The sequence below is a fragment of the Podarcis gaigeae genome, assembly GCF_964106915.1.
Source record: "Podarcis gaigeae genome assembly, chromosome: 9".
In the NCBI taxonomy this organism is placed as follows: domain Eukaryota; kingdom Metazoa; phylum Chordata; class Lepidosauria; order Squamata; family Lacertidae; genus Podarcis; species Podarcis gaigeae.
In genome coordinates, this window is record NC_139685.1 from 68,079,081 (window position 1) to 68,094,965 (window position 15,885).

General features: G+C 45.8%; 1 protein-coding gene across 3 annotated transcripts in view; it reads right to left on the reverse strand.

The window, feature by feature from the left end:
- The window catches only part of CFAP299 (cilia and flagella associated protein 299), a 338,532-nt gene extending 326,216 nt beyond the window's left edge, over positions 1-12,316 (reverse strand). For all 3 annotated transcript variants that reach the window (XM_083756952.1, XM_083756950.1, XM_083756951.1), the window contains exon 1: positions 12,151-12,316. In XM_083756952.1, the coding sequence (XP_083613078.1) occupies positions 12,151-12,270 (120 nt within the window). In that variant the 5' untranslated portion in view covers positions 12,271-12,316. The remainder of the gene's footprint in view (positions 1-12,150) is intronic.
- Positions 12,317-15,885: the final 3,569 nt, after the last annotated feature.

The following is a 15,885-nucleotide window of genomic DNA, read 5'->3' on the forward strand; positions in this document are numbered from 1 at the left end:
TGGCTTGCACATACACTCTCTCTCTCATTTTAATATAATGTTCATTTTCAAATAGCAAAGTTATATAGACAAGCAAACAAAAAGCAGAAAATAGAGAATTCAATTTATATACCTGTATATGATATATGCAACAATTATAGTCATTACACTGTTCAATTTTCAAAATATATCTTTCTAAATATATCTTTAAAATGTGCCATTTTAAGGCACTCTGGTAGACTTTCAATTGTGCAGCTACAATGCTGTTTTTCAAATAAATGGTTTGGTTTTTTTTTTATTAAAAGTGCAAATTCTAATTGTTGTAACATTTGTTATAACTGTGGGCTGCCCTAGGAGTCTTGGGTGATCAAAGGGTGTGGTAAAAAGGGAAATAAATGCCAGCTTAGATAAACTAAAAAGCATAGCCGCAGGAAAGAATCACCTAGAAAGAGAAATATGAGGGCCCAGGTCTAGGAAACATCCAAGTTACGTTTGTACAGACAACAAGTGAAGTCTCATTCTTGCCTACTTGGGGCAGCTGGCATGTCGCTGCCTCTCTCATCCTCACATGAATAGTCAAATAATAATAGAACTGTAGAGTTGGGAAGGACCCTGCGGGTTGTCTAGTCCAGTGTTTCCCAACCTTGGGTCTCCAGCTGCTTTTGGACTACAACTCCCATCATCCCTAGCTAGCAGTACCAGTGCTCAGGGATGGTGGGAAATGTAGTCCGAAAACAGCTAGAGACCAAAGGTTGGGAAACACTGGTCTAGTCCAACCCCCTGCAAGGCAGGAATATTTCACCCAACATGGGGTGCACTGCTGTTATTCCTATTATTTTGCCAATGAGGAACAAAGGCTGAGAAATATGGGCCAAATACATATTCCTGCACGGAGTGGGTTGGACTAGATGACCCTCGGGGTCCCTTCCAGTTCTGTGCTTCTGTGAAATAGTAGCTTCTCAAAGGCCACAGCAGAGCTTGGAATTCAGTTTGCATCTTCTTTGTCCAAATCCAGCATTGTACTCGCTGGTCTTTGTAGACAATACAACCTTACTCTGTTTTTTAAAAAAAGAAATTGCTGTTAAAATGGATTACTTTATGAATTCTTTAACATTGCCAGCTACGATACGATACGATAATCTTTATTGTCATTGTCCCATACAGAACAACGAAATCGAAAAAATCGACATCAGAAATTCAAAAACCAACAAGCCTGCTATCCCAGCTATCCCAGCCTGGTTAGCCCCCTAAAAACTCTGATACCCCATAATTAAATACAATATACTCCCATAGAGACTACCTTTAAAAGGTAAAGGGACCCCTGACCAAGAGGTCCAGTCGTGACCGACTCTGGGGTTGCAGCACTCATCTCGGCCAAGGGAGCCGGCGTACAGCTTCCAGGTCATGTGGCCGGCATGACTAAGCTCCTTCTGGCGAACCAGAGCAGTGCATGGAAACGTTGTTTACCTTCCCGCTGGAGTGGTACCTATTTATCTACTTGCACTTTGACGTGCTTTCGAACTGCTAGGTTGGCAAAGAGCAGGGACTGAGCGATGGGAGCTCACCCCGTCGCGGGGATTCGAACCACAGACCTTCTGATTGGCAAGCCCTAGACTCTGACCCACAGCGCCACCCGTGTCCCAAGAGACTACCTTACATTGTGTTTAAAACCAAAATCGCATTTGGAGAGAAACTGTTTCTCAGGCGGCTAGTGCTAGTCTTTATAACCCTGTACCTTCTTCCAGAAGGCAGAAGCTGAAAGAGATAATTTCCGGGGTGCGCACTATCCTGCGCTATCTCTGCAGCTATTCCTAATATTTAATTTAAGTCTATGAGGCATCTTAATGGTGGTCAAAGCTTTAATCTTGCTGCTCATAGTGGCTGCCACCGCTCCAGCCCTGTGGCCTATGATATGTCCAGGATCAAGGGGAAACCTAAGAGCTAGGATTCGGGGCGGTGGGGATGGAGGAGGACAGCTGCCACACCTCAAAATTAGTTTGGTGGTGCAGAAAACTTGCTCTGCATCTGCTGCTCTGAAAATTTGGGATATAGACTGCACATCACTCTATCAATAATCCAAAGGAAGAGGGGGGGACACAGTGGGTGAGGTTTGACAGGCATGATATGGCTTGTCAATCACCGACTATGGAGCAGTGCTATAAGGCAAGACTGATCAAGCCCACACTTCTGCAATGTACAGCAATCTTCTCCTGCTGCCAACCTTCTTAGTGCTCCATTTAAACAAAAGTGAAATAACATTTCCACCTAGTGGCAACCTTGAAGAACAACCATCCCAGTTTAATTCAACAGATCTATCCTTCTAGGCATGTTACAGCTTGTGGCGTGTGGGCACTGAAGACAGTTTTTCCGCAACCCAGCAATCACAAAATTAAGAGCTGGGGAAGGGCACAGAACTGCTGGATTGGGGTCGTTACTGTGAGTCGAGAAGAAACCGCCAGAGATAAGAACCCAAGAAGGAGCCTTTTATGAAAATATTGGTATTTTTTTTTTAATCTAAGTCTATTGTATTTCTCAGGGACGTGGGTGGCACTGTGGGTTAAACCACATAGCCTAGGACTTGCCGATCAGAAGGTTGGCAGTTCAAATCCCCATGACAGGGTGAGCTCCCATTGCTCGGTCCCTGCTCCTGCCAACCTAGCAGTCCGAAAGCACGTCAAAGTGCAAGTAGATAAACAGGTACCGCTCTGGCGGGAAGGTAAACGGCGTTTCCGTGCGCTGCTCTTGTTCGCCAGAAGCGGCTTAGTCATGCTGGCCACATGACCTGGAAGCTGTACACGTCGGCTCCCTCGGCCAATAAAGCGAGATGAGCGCCACAACCCCAGAGTCGGTCACGACTGGGCCGAATGGTCAGGGGTCCCTTTACCTATTGTATTTCTTTGCTTTTTTTTCTTTGCTTTGCTTTTTTTTGCTAACTGCCCTGAATATTTTGGACAAGCAGGATATGGATGCTTTGAACATTATTTAAAAAAAAACGAAGGCCCATTAACAAAGAACAGGCAGGTGTCACAGTCACATGTCAAGCTGAGACAAATAATAATAATAATTTATTATTTGTACCCCGCCCATCTGGCTGGGTTTCCCCAGCCACTCTGGGTGGCTTCCAACAAGGATCAAAAATACATCAAAATGTCACACATTAAAAACTTCCCTGAACAGACAAACCATGATTTAGTTCAAACTCACTGACTCCCAAGAAGACTGCAGCCATTCTACTTCTTCCCGGACTTTTTAGGTCAGTGCAGCAACTATCCTAAGGTTTGGGTTAGTGTGTCTGAAGCCAGGATGTGATTAAGATCTCTCCTCCATAACCAATAACTAATCATGGTTTGTCCTGTGCTTGCAGGTTGTGGTTAAGATAGGGAGACCTGAACCACGATCCTGGATTCAGACAACACACTAAGCGTTATCCCCCCCTTTGCATAGAGTGACCCAAGAAACTTCAGCTGAAATGTGAATGCCTGGCTTGCTTTCCATCCCATTGAGCAGACTTGCATACTTGGCAAAGCTCAGCAAAAAAGCCTGCCGATTTGACTTTGATTGCAGGAGCAATTTGGGATTTGATGGCTCCCTGCTGGAAATAAGACTCAAAAGTGGTGGGTTGATTTTAAGCTATTCATAAAGCCTAGCACAATACAGTCCTTTTAAAGTCTTTGTTCTAGGCACTTCTAAACGTGAGCACACATTTACAAATAGACTTATGTAAATAATAAAGACTATGCAACGTAGGCTAAAATAGGATTTCTCCAGTCATCCAGAAGTTCTTTCATTCCCCAGTTAGATAATCCAGGGGCCAAAAGGCAGCCAAAGTGGAATTATGGGTTGTCACCAAGGACAGGAAATAAATTGGGATCATGGTGGCTTTGTGTATGTATATATATATATATATATTCCTGTATATCTGAAGGAGCGTCTCCACCCCCATTGTTCAGCCCGGACACTGAGATCCAGCGCCGAGGGCCTTCTGGCGGTTCCCTTGCTGCGAGAAGTGAGGTTACAGGGAACCAGGCAGAGGGCCTTCTCGGTAGGGGCACCCGTCCTGTGGAACGCCCTCCCTTCAGATGTGAAGGAAATAAGCAGCTATCCTATCTTTAAAAGACATCTGAAGGCAGCCCTGTTTAGGGAAGCTTTTAATATTTAATGCTGTATTGTTTTTAACACTCGATTGGGAGCTGCCCAGAATGGCTGGGGGAACTCAGCCAGATGGGTGGGGTATAAATCTATTATTATTATTATTATTATTATTATTATTATTATTATTATTATTATTATTTCTATATATTGGATAATACCATAAATCAGCATCCATAATTTATGCGAATCTTATGTTCACGTCATCTAGCAAAGGTGCAAAACTTCACACCTTGGCTGGCATAAGCAATTAATTCCCACAGATTTCACTCCAGATCAGCCCCACTAAGTCTGTCCCCCGAGATATTACAAGAGAAACCCCACATTCCAGCACAACTAGGCAGCGTAATGTAGCACCGGTCCCTGGCCCCCACATTCCCCGTAGATATTTCCCTTGTTGACAGCACCAATCTGCTATAAGGTTCTGTGGGGTTACTGAAGACAGCAGTACTGAAGACTGTCTTCAGTAACCCCACAGAACCTTATAGCAGGTTCTTTATCTTCCTCCCCTCTCCTGCCAACTTGCCTTTCATTTTCCCCATATCAGTCTGCAAATTGTATCACTTCCTCCATCCTATCTACTCACTGCTTTAACTTTTGTTGAGCTGCTGATTGGTTGATTCCTACCCAGTTAGGATTGCTAGCCAGCCTTTAACCATGGTCTGTTGTTGGCTTATATCTCTTGGCTCGTTAGGGAGCCACAATCCAGGGTCCAGGTGCAATGGTATGCAAAGCTTAATTATAACTTCCAGGTTTATTTCTCAATAATCATAATAATATTAATAAAAATAATTATATATTATTTCTACCCTGCCCATCTGGGCGGCTTCCAATCAAGTGTTAAAAACAATACAGCATTAAATATTAAAAACTTCCCTGAACAGGGCTGCCTTCAGATGTCTTCTAAATGTCAAGTAGTTGTTCATCTCTTTAACATCTGATGGGAGGGCGTTCCACAGGGCGGGCGCCACTACCGAGAAGACCCTCTGCCAGGTTCCCTGTAACCTCACTTCTCGCAGCAAGGAAACAGCCAGAAGGCCCTCGGTGCTGGACCTCAGTGTCCGGGCTGAACGATGGGGGTGGAGACGCTCCTTCAGGTATACAGGACCAAGGCCATTTAGGGCTTTAAAGGTCAGCACCAACACTTTAAATCGTGCTCGGAAACGTACTGGGAGCCAATGCAGATCTCTCAGGACCAGGGGAGGAGTGAAGCAGGAGTGAGCAGGCAGCATGCACAAGCATACTGCTCATACACAATAACCCATGGTACCCCAGGAACCCAAGGCTATTCTCACATGCAAACGTGACTCTAATTCATGCATTATCTTAGAAGCATGGTTGCTGCCTCAAAATATCCTGCTTGTAGCTGCATCAGCGCTATATGTATGTTTAGATCCTGGATCATGTAGGTGTGGGAATGTTCAGGGAGACAGGAGAGGATATATTGTTTAATAATATCCTTCCTAATATGCTCTATAACTTAGCAGAGTTCTAACATTCCCCTTTTTAAAGACACAGCGGTTAGCTTGTTGCAGGCTAGTTTCAGCCTCTCAATATAAGATTCCTGGTAATCCCCTTTACTTCCCCTTAAAAAGAATAGTCACAATATTGTGTAAAAAGTATAAAAGACGTTTACTCACATTCAGTTCACAGATGGATCCCTGAAGGCAGACTTAGGTTCCAAAAGTATATACACGTGGAATCTATCCCATAAGGAGATAGTTCCTTTGTCCTCCCTTGGCTGGAAGCCAAGAGAGCATCTCAAGCTAAGGAGATGTTGCTTCTTCGAGGAATGGAGTCAGAGAGAGAGATGGTTGCTTGAACTGTGCTATTTTGTTACCTGCACAGGTAAGACAACACCCACCTTTGGGCACATGTAGAGGAAGTTTGTCCCAGCCCAGGAGGAAACAGGAAGTCTTCTACTGACTGGTGCAAACATCCCCTTTCATGTCCACTCTAGGAATGTTGAATTTGACTGCTATCTGTGTTTCACATCCCACAGTAGGCACTTTCCACAAGAACGTGAACAGCCTCTGTGGAGGGGGCAGAGAGTGGCATATGTCCATGAGATCCTAACATCCATGCCTCACTGACAACTCACTACTCACAGTACAAATGCAATGTATGGTCTGAGCTACAAGAAGACAAGTGGGGGTTTTTCTAGGAAAAAGGTGCCTGAGGGGGAGGGGGTGACACCAAAGCTGGGGGTGAGGGCAGATTAGTGTGGTGTAGTGGTTAAGAGTAGTAGAGTCGTAATCTGGTGAACCGGGTTCGCTTCCCCGCTCCTCCACATGCCGCTGCTGGGTGACCTTGGGCTAGTCACACTTCTCTGAAGTCTCTCAGCCTCACTCACCTCACAGAGTGTTTGTTGTGAGGGGAGGGAGGAAGAGAAAGGAGATTGTGAGCTGCTTTGAGACTCCTTCGGGTAGTGATAAAGCGGGATACCAAATCCAAACTCTTCTTCTACCTCCAAGTAAAAAAAAGCACTCGGGAAGACCAGAATGATTCAGTTACAAATCCTCTACCCCATGAGTAGGCAAACTAAGGCCGGGGGGCCAAATCCAGCCCAATCGCCTTCTAAATCCGGCCCATGGACAGTCTGGGAATCTGCGTGTTTTTACATGAGTAGAATGTATCCTTTTATTTAAAGTGCATCTCTGGGTTATTTGTGGGGCCTGCCTGGTATTTTTACAGGAGTAGAATGTGTCCTTTTATTTAAAATGCATCTCTGAGTTATGTGTGGGGCATAGGAATTCATTCATTACTTTTTTCAAAACATAGTCCGACCCCCTGCTGAAAAAGTTTGCTGACCCCTGAACTGTCTATCCCAATGCCCAACCACATCTATGTCCCATTTTCCCAAACAGCTGGTGCCATTTCACTGATGGGGGCTCAACATTTTTTTTCCCCATCAGTGAAATAGCAGCAGCTGTTTTGGAAAATGGAACATAGATGTGGTTGGGCACCAGCTGTTTTAAATAAAGGGACACGTTCCAGCTCACCTGTAACATTCTAGAAGTTCCAGTTACAGATAGGTAGCCGTGTTGGTCTGCCATAGTCAAAACAAAAAAAATTCCTTCCAGTAGCACCTTAAAGACCAAGTAAGTCAGTTCTTGGTATGAGCTTTCGTGTGCATGCACAAGAAGTGTGCATGCACACGAAAGCTCATACCAAGAACTGACTTAGTTGGTCTTTAAGGTGCTACTGGAAGGAATTCTAGAAGTTGTTCAGCTACAACCTCCACCATCCCTGACCACACGCTGAAGGGAGCTGGAGTTCACCAAATTATGGAGGGCCACGGGTCCCGCACACCTGGCCTAAAGTAAACACTTCCTTGACAGCTCAGCTGGTTAGAGCATAGCGCTGGGAATGCCAAAGTTGCAGGTTTGATCCCCGTTTGGGACAACTGCGTATGCCTTCCAACTCTGCTGTTACGGAGAAAAATAATGCCAATGCACAATGGCTCCAAAAGTGTCTTCCAATTTTGTTATCCTTCATATTCCCACATTTTTAATCTCAAGAGCAGAGCTTAGCATTCCTCTTCATAAAGAACCACGCGGAAAGATTGTTTTTGCAGTGAGCTCTTAATTCACTGCTCCACTGAAGCAGCTAATTATATTTAATATATCTAATTCTAACACTAACCCGTGTACATCCTCACACCTGATTTAAGCTGTCAGTTGTCCTGTCAGTCTTATGACTCATCTCTTCCCCTTTCTAGTCCCTTGCCTGCCCCAACTTTCCTCCACATTCTCCGCAATCTTCTTAAATATCTCTTGGAGACGCTTGCACCACATGCTCACCCTTGGAGTCTCATTGTCAAAGCACATGGCATAGCATATTAGAGAAAACGAAAAAGGAAAGCCACAGGAAAGGGAACAAGGGAACAAAAAGAGATTAATGAAGGGCAAGGACGAGATATGATGTGCAGTCAGGAGAGGAGAGAGGAGATAATAAAAACCTGCAGGATTAAACTATGTCGGGACTTTTTCCAAAAACTGACTTTCGCCCCCGGAGGATAATGCTTCTTACGTTTAGCATTTTATTGGTAAAAGTCAGAAGCTGCACTTTCCTCAAGTCTACAGAATGGAAAGGGGACAGGACTAGTCTCTGCTGCTGAAAGCTGGACTTTCTTTGTGGAAGATTACTCTTTTCTTAAGTTCAGGAAAGAACAGGCAACTTCCACTGCAAAGACAGCAAGGCATTTGAAAAGGGTTGGGCTGTTCAGAATGGCACAGTTACCGTATTATTCGCTCTATAAGACGCAACAAGAAAAAAAAATATTCTGAATCTCAGAAGCCAGAACAGCAAGAGGGATCGCTGCGCAGTGAAAGCAGCAATCCCTCTTGCTGTTCTGGCTTCTGTGATAGCTGCGCAGCCTGCATTCGCTCCATAAGATGCACACACATTTCTCCTTACTTTTTAGGAGGGAAAAAGTGAGTCTTATAGAGCAAAAAATACGGTAAGCAGGGGAAGGCCTTGCACTGTGCTAGGCAGTTTGTGTCACACCTTGTGTACCATTATAGTCGCTGTGCCCTGGTTATACCTAGACTGGACTACTGCAATGTTCTCCCCATGGGCCTGCCTTAAGAGGCAGTTCAGAAACCACAACTGGTATAAAATTTGGCTGCTAACTTGTTACCAGGAATGTGGCAGTCAGAACAGATCACATGGATATTATACCAACTGCATTGCTTACATATTAATTTCCAGGCTTAATTTAAAGTGCTGGTATTTGCCAAGTCCTAATAGCCTGGGGCCAGGTGATCTTAAGAACTGTCTCACCTGCTTGGGCTGCAAGATTAGTTTTGGAGGCGCTGCTTTCTGAGCCATCTTTATTCGACTGGCGGAGACTTCTTGGTGGTGGTTCCAGAACTATGAAATTACCTCCATGGAAAGATCCAACAGGCTCCTTTTCTTCCAGCTTTAAGATTGGTTTTGGAAACTTCCTTCCCTACTGTTTTATTTGCTTTTATCGACACTGATTGTTTCCCACCCTAAAAATACATATTAACTGTATTGTTTTACCGGTATATATGCAGAAAAGTGGGATATAAAGGAACTGAATAATAATAATCAATAGTTGCCTGAATGATTATCCATGTTTGTTTATTACATTTTAAACCATGTTTTATAGTGTACAGAGGCTTGAGATAGTGTGATGGCAGTATATAACACCGCCCGGCTGTGAGTGAGAAGGCTGCTCCCTGCAAGGCCCTTTCCACCTGGCCTAGGTGACGGGGCCCACACTCACCCAGGCCTACTATGTTAAATATGCATTCTGTAGTTGACCTCCTTTGTAATGTTTAACTTTGAAATCTTCAAGATAATATTTTAGTTTTCTGTTATGTTGCTTTGACTGTATACTCTACATTTGACTTTCTTCAGATTGTTTGATTTATGTTTTGTTGATTTAATATGCTGTAAACTGCTTTGAGATTTTTCTCAAAAATATAAAGTGGTATAGAAATTAAACAAATAAACAAATAAAAATAGATACAATATAGATAGAATATTAACACAGCCACCCACCGCAGCAATCAGTGGAGCCGACTTGAGCAAAATGGGGGACGGGGAGCAAATAAGCTCCGCCCTGCATAATTGATCAAATGACACGGTGTACACACACCATTTGAATGGTAATGCCCATCAATTTTGGGAGGGCCTGGCCCCCTCAAAAAAAATTGGGGGGTGAAGATCACTAAGAGTTGGCTGCTATGTTGTCTTTTTAAATAATTTGTAAAAAGTCCCCATTCTTCTTTAAAGTCACAGTTGAATGAACTGGACTCCTTAGCAGGTTTTGTATAAACATACACAAATTTATTGCTTGATAACATGGTAGTGTGATAGGAATTTTGAGTTCTTGTTGTTGTTGTTGTTTAGTTGTTTAGTCGTGTCTGACTCTTCGTGACCCCATGGACCAGAGAACGCCAGGCACCTCTGTCCTCCACTGCCTCCCGCAGTTTGGTCAAACTCATGCTGGTAACCTCGAAAACACTATCCAACCATCTTGTCCTCTGTCGCCCCCTTCTCCTTGTGCCCTCCATCTTTCCCAACATCAGGGTCTTTTCCAGGGAGTCTTCTCTTCTCATGAGGTGGCCAAAGTATTGGAGCCTCAGCTTCAGGATCTGTCCTTCCAGTGAGCACTCAGGGCTGATTTCCTTCAGAATGAAGAGGTTTGATCTTCTTGCAGTCCATGGGACTCTCAAGAGGTCTTAGATATATGTTAAATGTTCATAATTGTACCAACCAAGCACATACATCAGCACAGGAAGACCGACCTGGAACCATTTTGATTCCCAAACTGTCCCAAACTGACCAAATGTTTTCTCTACAAGGTCAAAATGGGAAACCTCCCCATTGTCTCTTTCCTCACAAATCCTGTCTTAAGGGCACATTTAAGATATGAATAGGGTATGAACCTGTGACATGGCTCAGGAACTAAGTCTTTATCATTACAAAAGACTGGCCAGGCTCTCCAGGCAATCCAATCAAGTAACCTGCCAGACAGGAGAAAAACAACATTCTAATTTCTGTTTTAAGACCGCCTTTTCTTTGATGTAGGTATGATGTATCTGAGGGGTGGTCTTAGGTTACACCCCTTCTGTGGTGTATGCATGATGTTTCTGGGGGTGGTCTTGATCTACAGGGTGGCAATTTCAAAAGTCTTTATAAGGCCTTGCACACCATTTTTCGGGGTTCCTCCTCTCTCCTGCGGGTGAGGGGAGCACCCTGTTGCAACAGTTCAATAAAGATCAAGCTTATTAGCTGCTTTGCATCTCAATATTCTCTGGTTGGCCTCTGTTATCTTCTCCTACCAATAGGGAACCTATGTAAGGACTCTATATGGGCTCTTGGATACCCCATAAGGGAAAAGGGCAATTTTTGTTTACAACAGTAGACAGATAATGTAAGGATTCGTATAATTTTATAACATGCAGAGAATAATACGTGTTGAGAAATCAGAGAGTGGAGCTGAAGGAAGTCTTTGGAGGAGGGGAGGGAGGGTTTGAGGGGGTGGGGGGAGAATGAAAATGATATGTTTGGATATGCTGTTGTGTGGAAATTGTTAATAAAAACATTTTTTTAAAAAAAATAATAGTTGGCTGCTATGACATCAATAGAAAACATTCAGCAGGGTGTTCCCAGTAAATGGAAGGCTCACTATCCAGAAGATTTTTTTAAAAACTTCCAAAACAGACATTGCTCCCTCAATAGCCCAAAAATAATTCAAGTCACCCCAGCATGTGTGTGTGTGTTTTTTTTACTTGCTTTTTAATCACCTCACCCACAATAAAAGGGGCTTTTTTGCGGAGCTAGCCGACCTGACGAGTCCGCGACCAGAATGAGGAGGAGTACCAGGAAGAATGGATGAAATTTAATGATTATTTAGTTAAATACATTAAGTTAAATTAATTGGGGAAAGCTTGCAAATACCAGTTAGGTTTAGGATTTAAATATGTAATGTGACGAATTATGTTGAATGTTGAATGGGGAAGAAAGAACGATGTTAAGTGATTAAGTTAAGGTTCTAAGAATTTTGATTTGGAAAACCGTTAAAATGATATGCATTGAAATTCAATTAGGGGGATAACGAGGAAGTCACTTAACAACGTTAATAAGTTTTCATAAGGTTATGATTCATGTTTGTTTGTTTATTTATTTGTTAGTGTGTTTACAATTTCGTGAAAATCAATAAAAAAATTGGGGGGAGGGCTTTTTTGAGTGGGTGGGGGGGCGGTTTTGCAAAGTCTGGCGTGAAGCCCAGCTACTGCGTATCAGAGGAGGCTGGTCCTCAAGAGATAGTCTGGCTCCCCTCCCCTCAGGGAGAAGAACTGCAGCAATAGCAGAGCAGGGAGCTGGCAAAAGTTAACCTGCTCTGCAGTTGCTCCTTAAGCTGCTAGAGTTTCTCCCCTACCCCACCCGGGCTCCAGGGCTGCAATGCACTCTGCACATGCTCGGGCGACCTCTCGACTCTCAGGAACGCGAGCCACCCCCACACACACAGAGACAGATACTCACCTCCAAGTAATACAGATCCTGCGTGGTGATCTGCGAATCCAGGTAATCCTCATACGTGTTGAACTGGGTGAGGATGTGGTCCAAAGTGGCGCTGGCGTCTTCGCCCTCGATGCCCGCCATCGCCGACGCTGCGCAGGCTCAGAGGCCGCGGCGTCCCTGGCAACCGTCTCCCTGCCGCGGGGAAGCCCCGCCCACTCTCCTCCCAGCAGCCAATCGGCTCGGCGGTACTGGTGGCTGGCCGCGCCCTCTGCGTCGAAGCGACCAATCGCTCGCCAGCGCTTTTCTTATGAATGGAACCCGAAGAGGCAGCCCGCGTAACTGATAGCATTTGGTTTGAGAGCTCAGCTCCCCGGTGTGTTTTTTTTAAGGGCTGGATTCTGTTGCAGGTTCTACTCTCCGCAATTATTATTTTCTCCGCGGTAAGTCCCGTTCTGCCTTCAGTGGACCTTCCTCCCACGTGTATATCATAGAATCGTAGAGCTGGAAAAGGACCCCTAGAGCATGGGTAGGCAAACTAAGGCCCGGGGGCCGGATCCGGACCAATCGCCTTCTAAATCTGGCCCGCAGATGGTCCGGGAATGAGCATGTTTTTACATGAGTAGAATGTGTCCTTTTATTTAAAATGCATCTCTGGGTTATTTGTGGGGCATGGAAATATAGTCCTGCCCCCAAAAGGTCTGAGGGACAGTGGACCGGCCCCCTGCTGAAAACGTTTCTTGACCCCTGCCCTAGAGTCATCTAGACCAACCCCCTGCGATGCAGGAATCTCAACTAAAGCATCCATGACAGATGGCCACCTAACCTCTCCTAAAATCCCTCCAAGGAAGGAGCCCACAACCTCTCGAGGAAGAGCTCTTACTGTCAGAAAGTTATTTCTGATGTTTAGTTTTATCTCTTTAGTACCCTGTGCAGCCTGAGCCAATGCATAGTTAAGTGAATCTCAGGATAGGGCCCACTGTCTTCATAGGGGTTGCACTCAAGCAATAGCTCAGTCCTATGGAAGTCGGGTGCACATAACCTATGGGGGGGTTGGAATCAATGGGTTCTGACACACCTTACCCTGCAGAAAACCTGCCTGAAAGGATGCAACCCAATGCATACTTAAAGGTAAAGGGACCCCTGACAATTAAGTCCAGTCGCGAACGACTCTGGGGTTGTGGCGTTCATCTCACTTTACAGGTCAAGGGAGCTGATGTTTTTCCGCAGCTGATGTTTTTCCAGGTCATGTGACTAAGCCGCTTCTGGTGCAATGGAACACCGACACCAGAGCAGCACACGGAAATGCTGTTTACCTTACTGCCGGAACGGTACCTATTAATCCACTTGCACTTTTGGGCATGCTTTCAAACTGTTAGGTTGGCAGGAGCTGGGACAGAGAAACGGGAGCTCACCCCATTGTGGGGATTCAAACCGCCGACCATCTGATGAGCAAGCCCAAGGCTCAGAGGTTTAGACCACAGCACCACCCACATACTTAATTGGTATACTTAGGCAAAGGTAAAGGGACCCTTGACCATTAGGTCCAGTCGTGGACGACTCTGGGGTTGCGGCACTCATCTTGCTTTATTGGCCGAGGGAGCCAGCGTACAGCTTCCAGGTCATGTGGCCAGCATGACTATGCCACTTCTGGTGAACCAGAGCAGCGCACGGAAAAGCCGTTTGCCTTCCCGCCAGAGCGGTACCTATTTATCTACTTGCACTTTGATGTGCTTTCGAACTGCTAGGTTGGCAGCAGCAGGGGCCGAGCAACGGGCGCTCACCCCGTTGTGGGGATTCGAACCACCAACCTTCTGATCGGCAAGCCCTAGGCTCTGTGGTTTAACCCATAAATCCCATTTCGATCGGATACTCCCTACTGATGTGGATAGATTCCTCCAAGTTGGTAGGCCCACCACCTGCCTCCTTGATCCGTGCCCGTCTTGGCTGATTAGGGAGTGTCCAGATGTTGTGCGGACCCCCCTGGTTGAAATTATCAATTTGTCCCTTGACACGGGGACATTCCCAGGGGAATTGAAGGAAGCAGTGGTGTGTCCACTCTTAAAAAAAAACTTCATTAGATCCCTTAGACCTATCCAATTACCGCCCAGTTTCAAATCTTCCATACCTGGGTAAGGTAATTGAGAGAGCGGTTGCTGAACAGCTTGGTAGGTTTCTGGAGGAAACATCGGCATTAGATCCATTTCAGTCCGGTTTCTGTCCTGGTTTTGGGACAGAGACGGCTCTGGTTGCCCTAACAGATGATCTCCGTAGACAACTGGATCGAGGCGGGTCAGGACTGCTGATCCTTTTAGATTTGTCAGCAGCCTTTGACATGGTCGATCATGATCTTCTGGACCACCGCCTCGCAGACGTGGGGATACAGGGCATACCCGGAACTGGTTGTGCTCTTTTATCTCTGGTCGGGGACAGAGGGTGGCACTAGGGAGGGAAATGTCGTCGCGCCACTCCTTGGTATGTGGAGTGCCGCAGGGCGCAATTCTCTCCCCGATGCTTTTTAACATCTTTATGCGCCCCCTTGCCCAGATTATCCGGAGCTTTGGCTGGGCTGTCACCAATATGCTGATGACACTCAGCTCTCTCTGCTGATGGATGGCCACACCGACTCGACCCTGAACACACTGACCAGATGCTTAGAAGCTGTGGCTAGATCGTTTCGTGGGAGCCGATTGAAACTAAATCCTTCGAAGACAGAGGTCCTATGGCTAGGTCAGGATGGCATGGGGATGAGGGACCAACTCCCTTCTCTTGCGGGGGCCCAATTAGTGCCATTGCCTTCCGTTAAGAGTTTGGGTGTAATCCTTGACGCCTCCCTTTCCATGGAGGCGCAGGTTACAGCAACAGCCAAGGCGACATTTTTCCACCTTCGCCGCATCAAGCAGTTGATCCCTTACCTTTCCCGCCCTGACTTGGCCACAGTGATCCATGCGACGGTCATCTCCAGGCTTGACTACTGTAATTCGCTCTATGTGGGGCTGCCCTTGAAGCTGTCCCAGAAACTCCAGCGGGTACAGAATGCTGCAGCGAGGCTCCTCACGGGGTCTCTGCCATGGGAGCATATTCACCCAGTGCTTTTCAAGCTGCACTCGCTCCCGGTGGAGTACAGGGTCAGATTTAAGGTGCTGCTTTTGACCTTTAAAGCCCTTCACGGCCTAGGACCCTCGTACCTACGGGACCGCCTCTCCCAGTATGCCCCACGGAGAGCCTCAAGGTCCATAAATAGCAACACCCTAGTCGTCCCAGGCCCTAAGGAAGTTAGATTGGCTTCAACCAGAGCCAGGGCGTTTTCAACTCTGGCTCCGGCCTGGTGGAACGCTCTGCCTCATGAGACCAGGGCCCTGCAGGATCTGATTTCTTTCCGCAGGGCCTGTAAGACAGAGTTGTTCCGCCTGGCCTTTGGCTTGGAGCCAATTTGATTCCCTCCCTCCTTCCCTCCCCCCCCTCTCTCTCTTTTCTTTTCCTTCTCCTCCTGCGATGAGGCTACATTTTAATATTTTAATGTTCCATTATTTTAATGTTGTATTTTATTTTTGTTTTTAAGTTGTAATCATTCATATTGTTTTTATTATTGCTTGTAAGCCGCTCTGAGCCCGGCCTTGGCTGGGGAGGGCGGGGTATAAATATAAATAAATAAATAAATAAAACTTCTAAGTAAACACGCCTATGTAAGAGTGGTACCTCCCAACGCATAAACCAGGGGTAGGCAACCTAAGGCCCATGGGCCACAAGCGACCCATG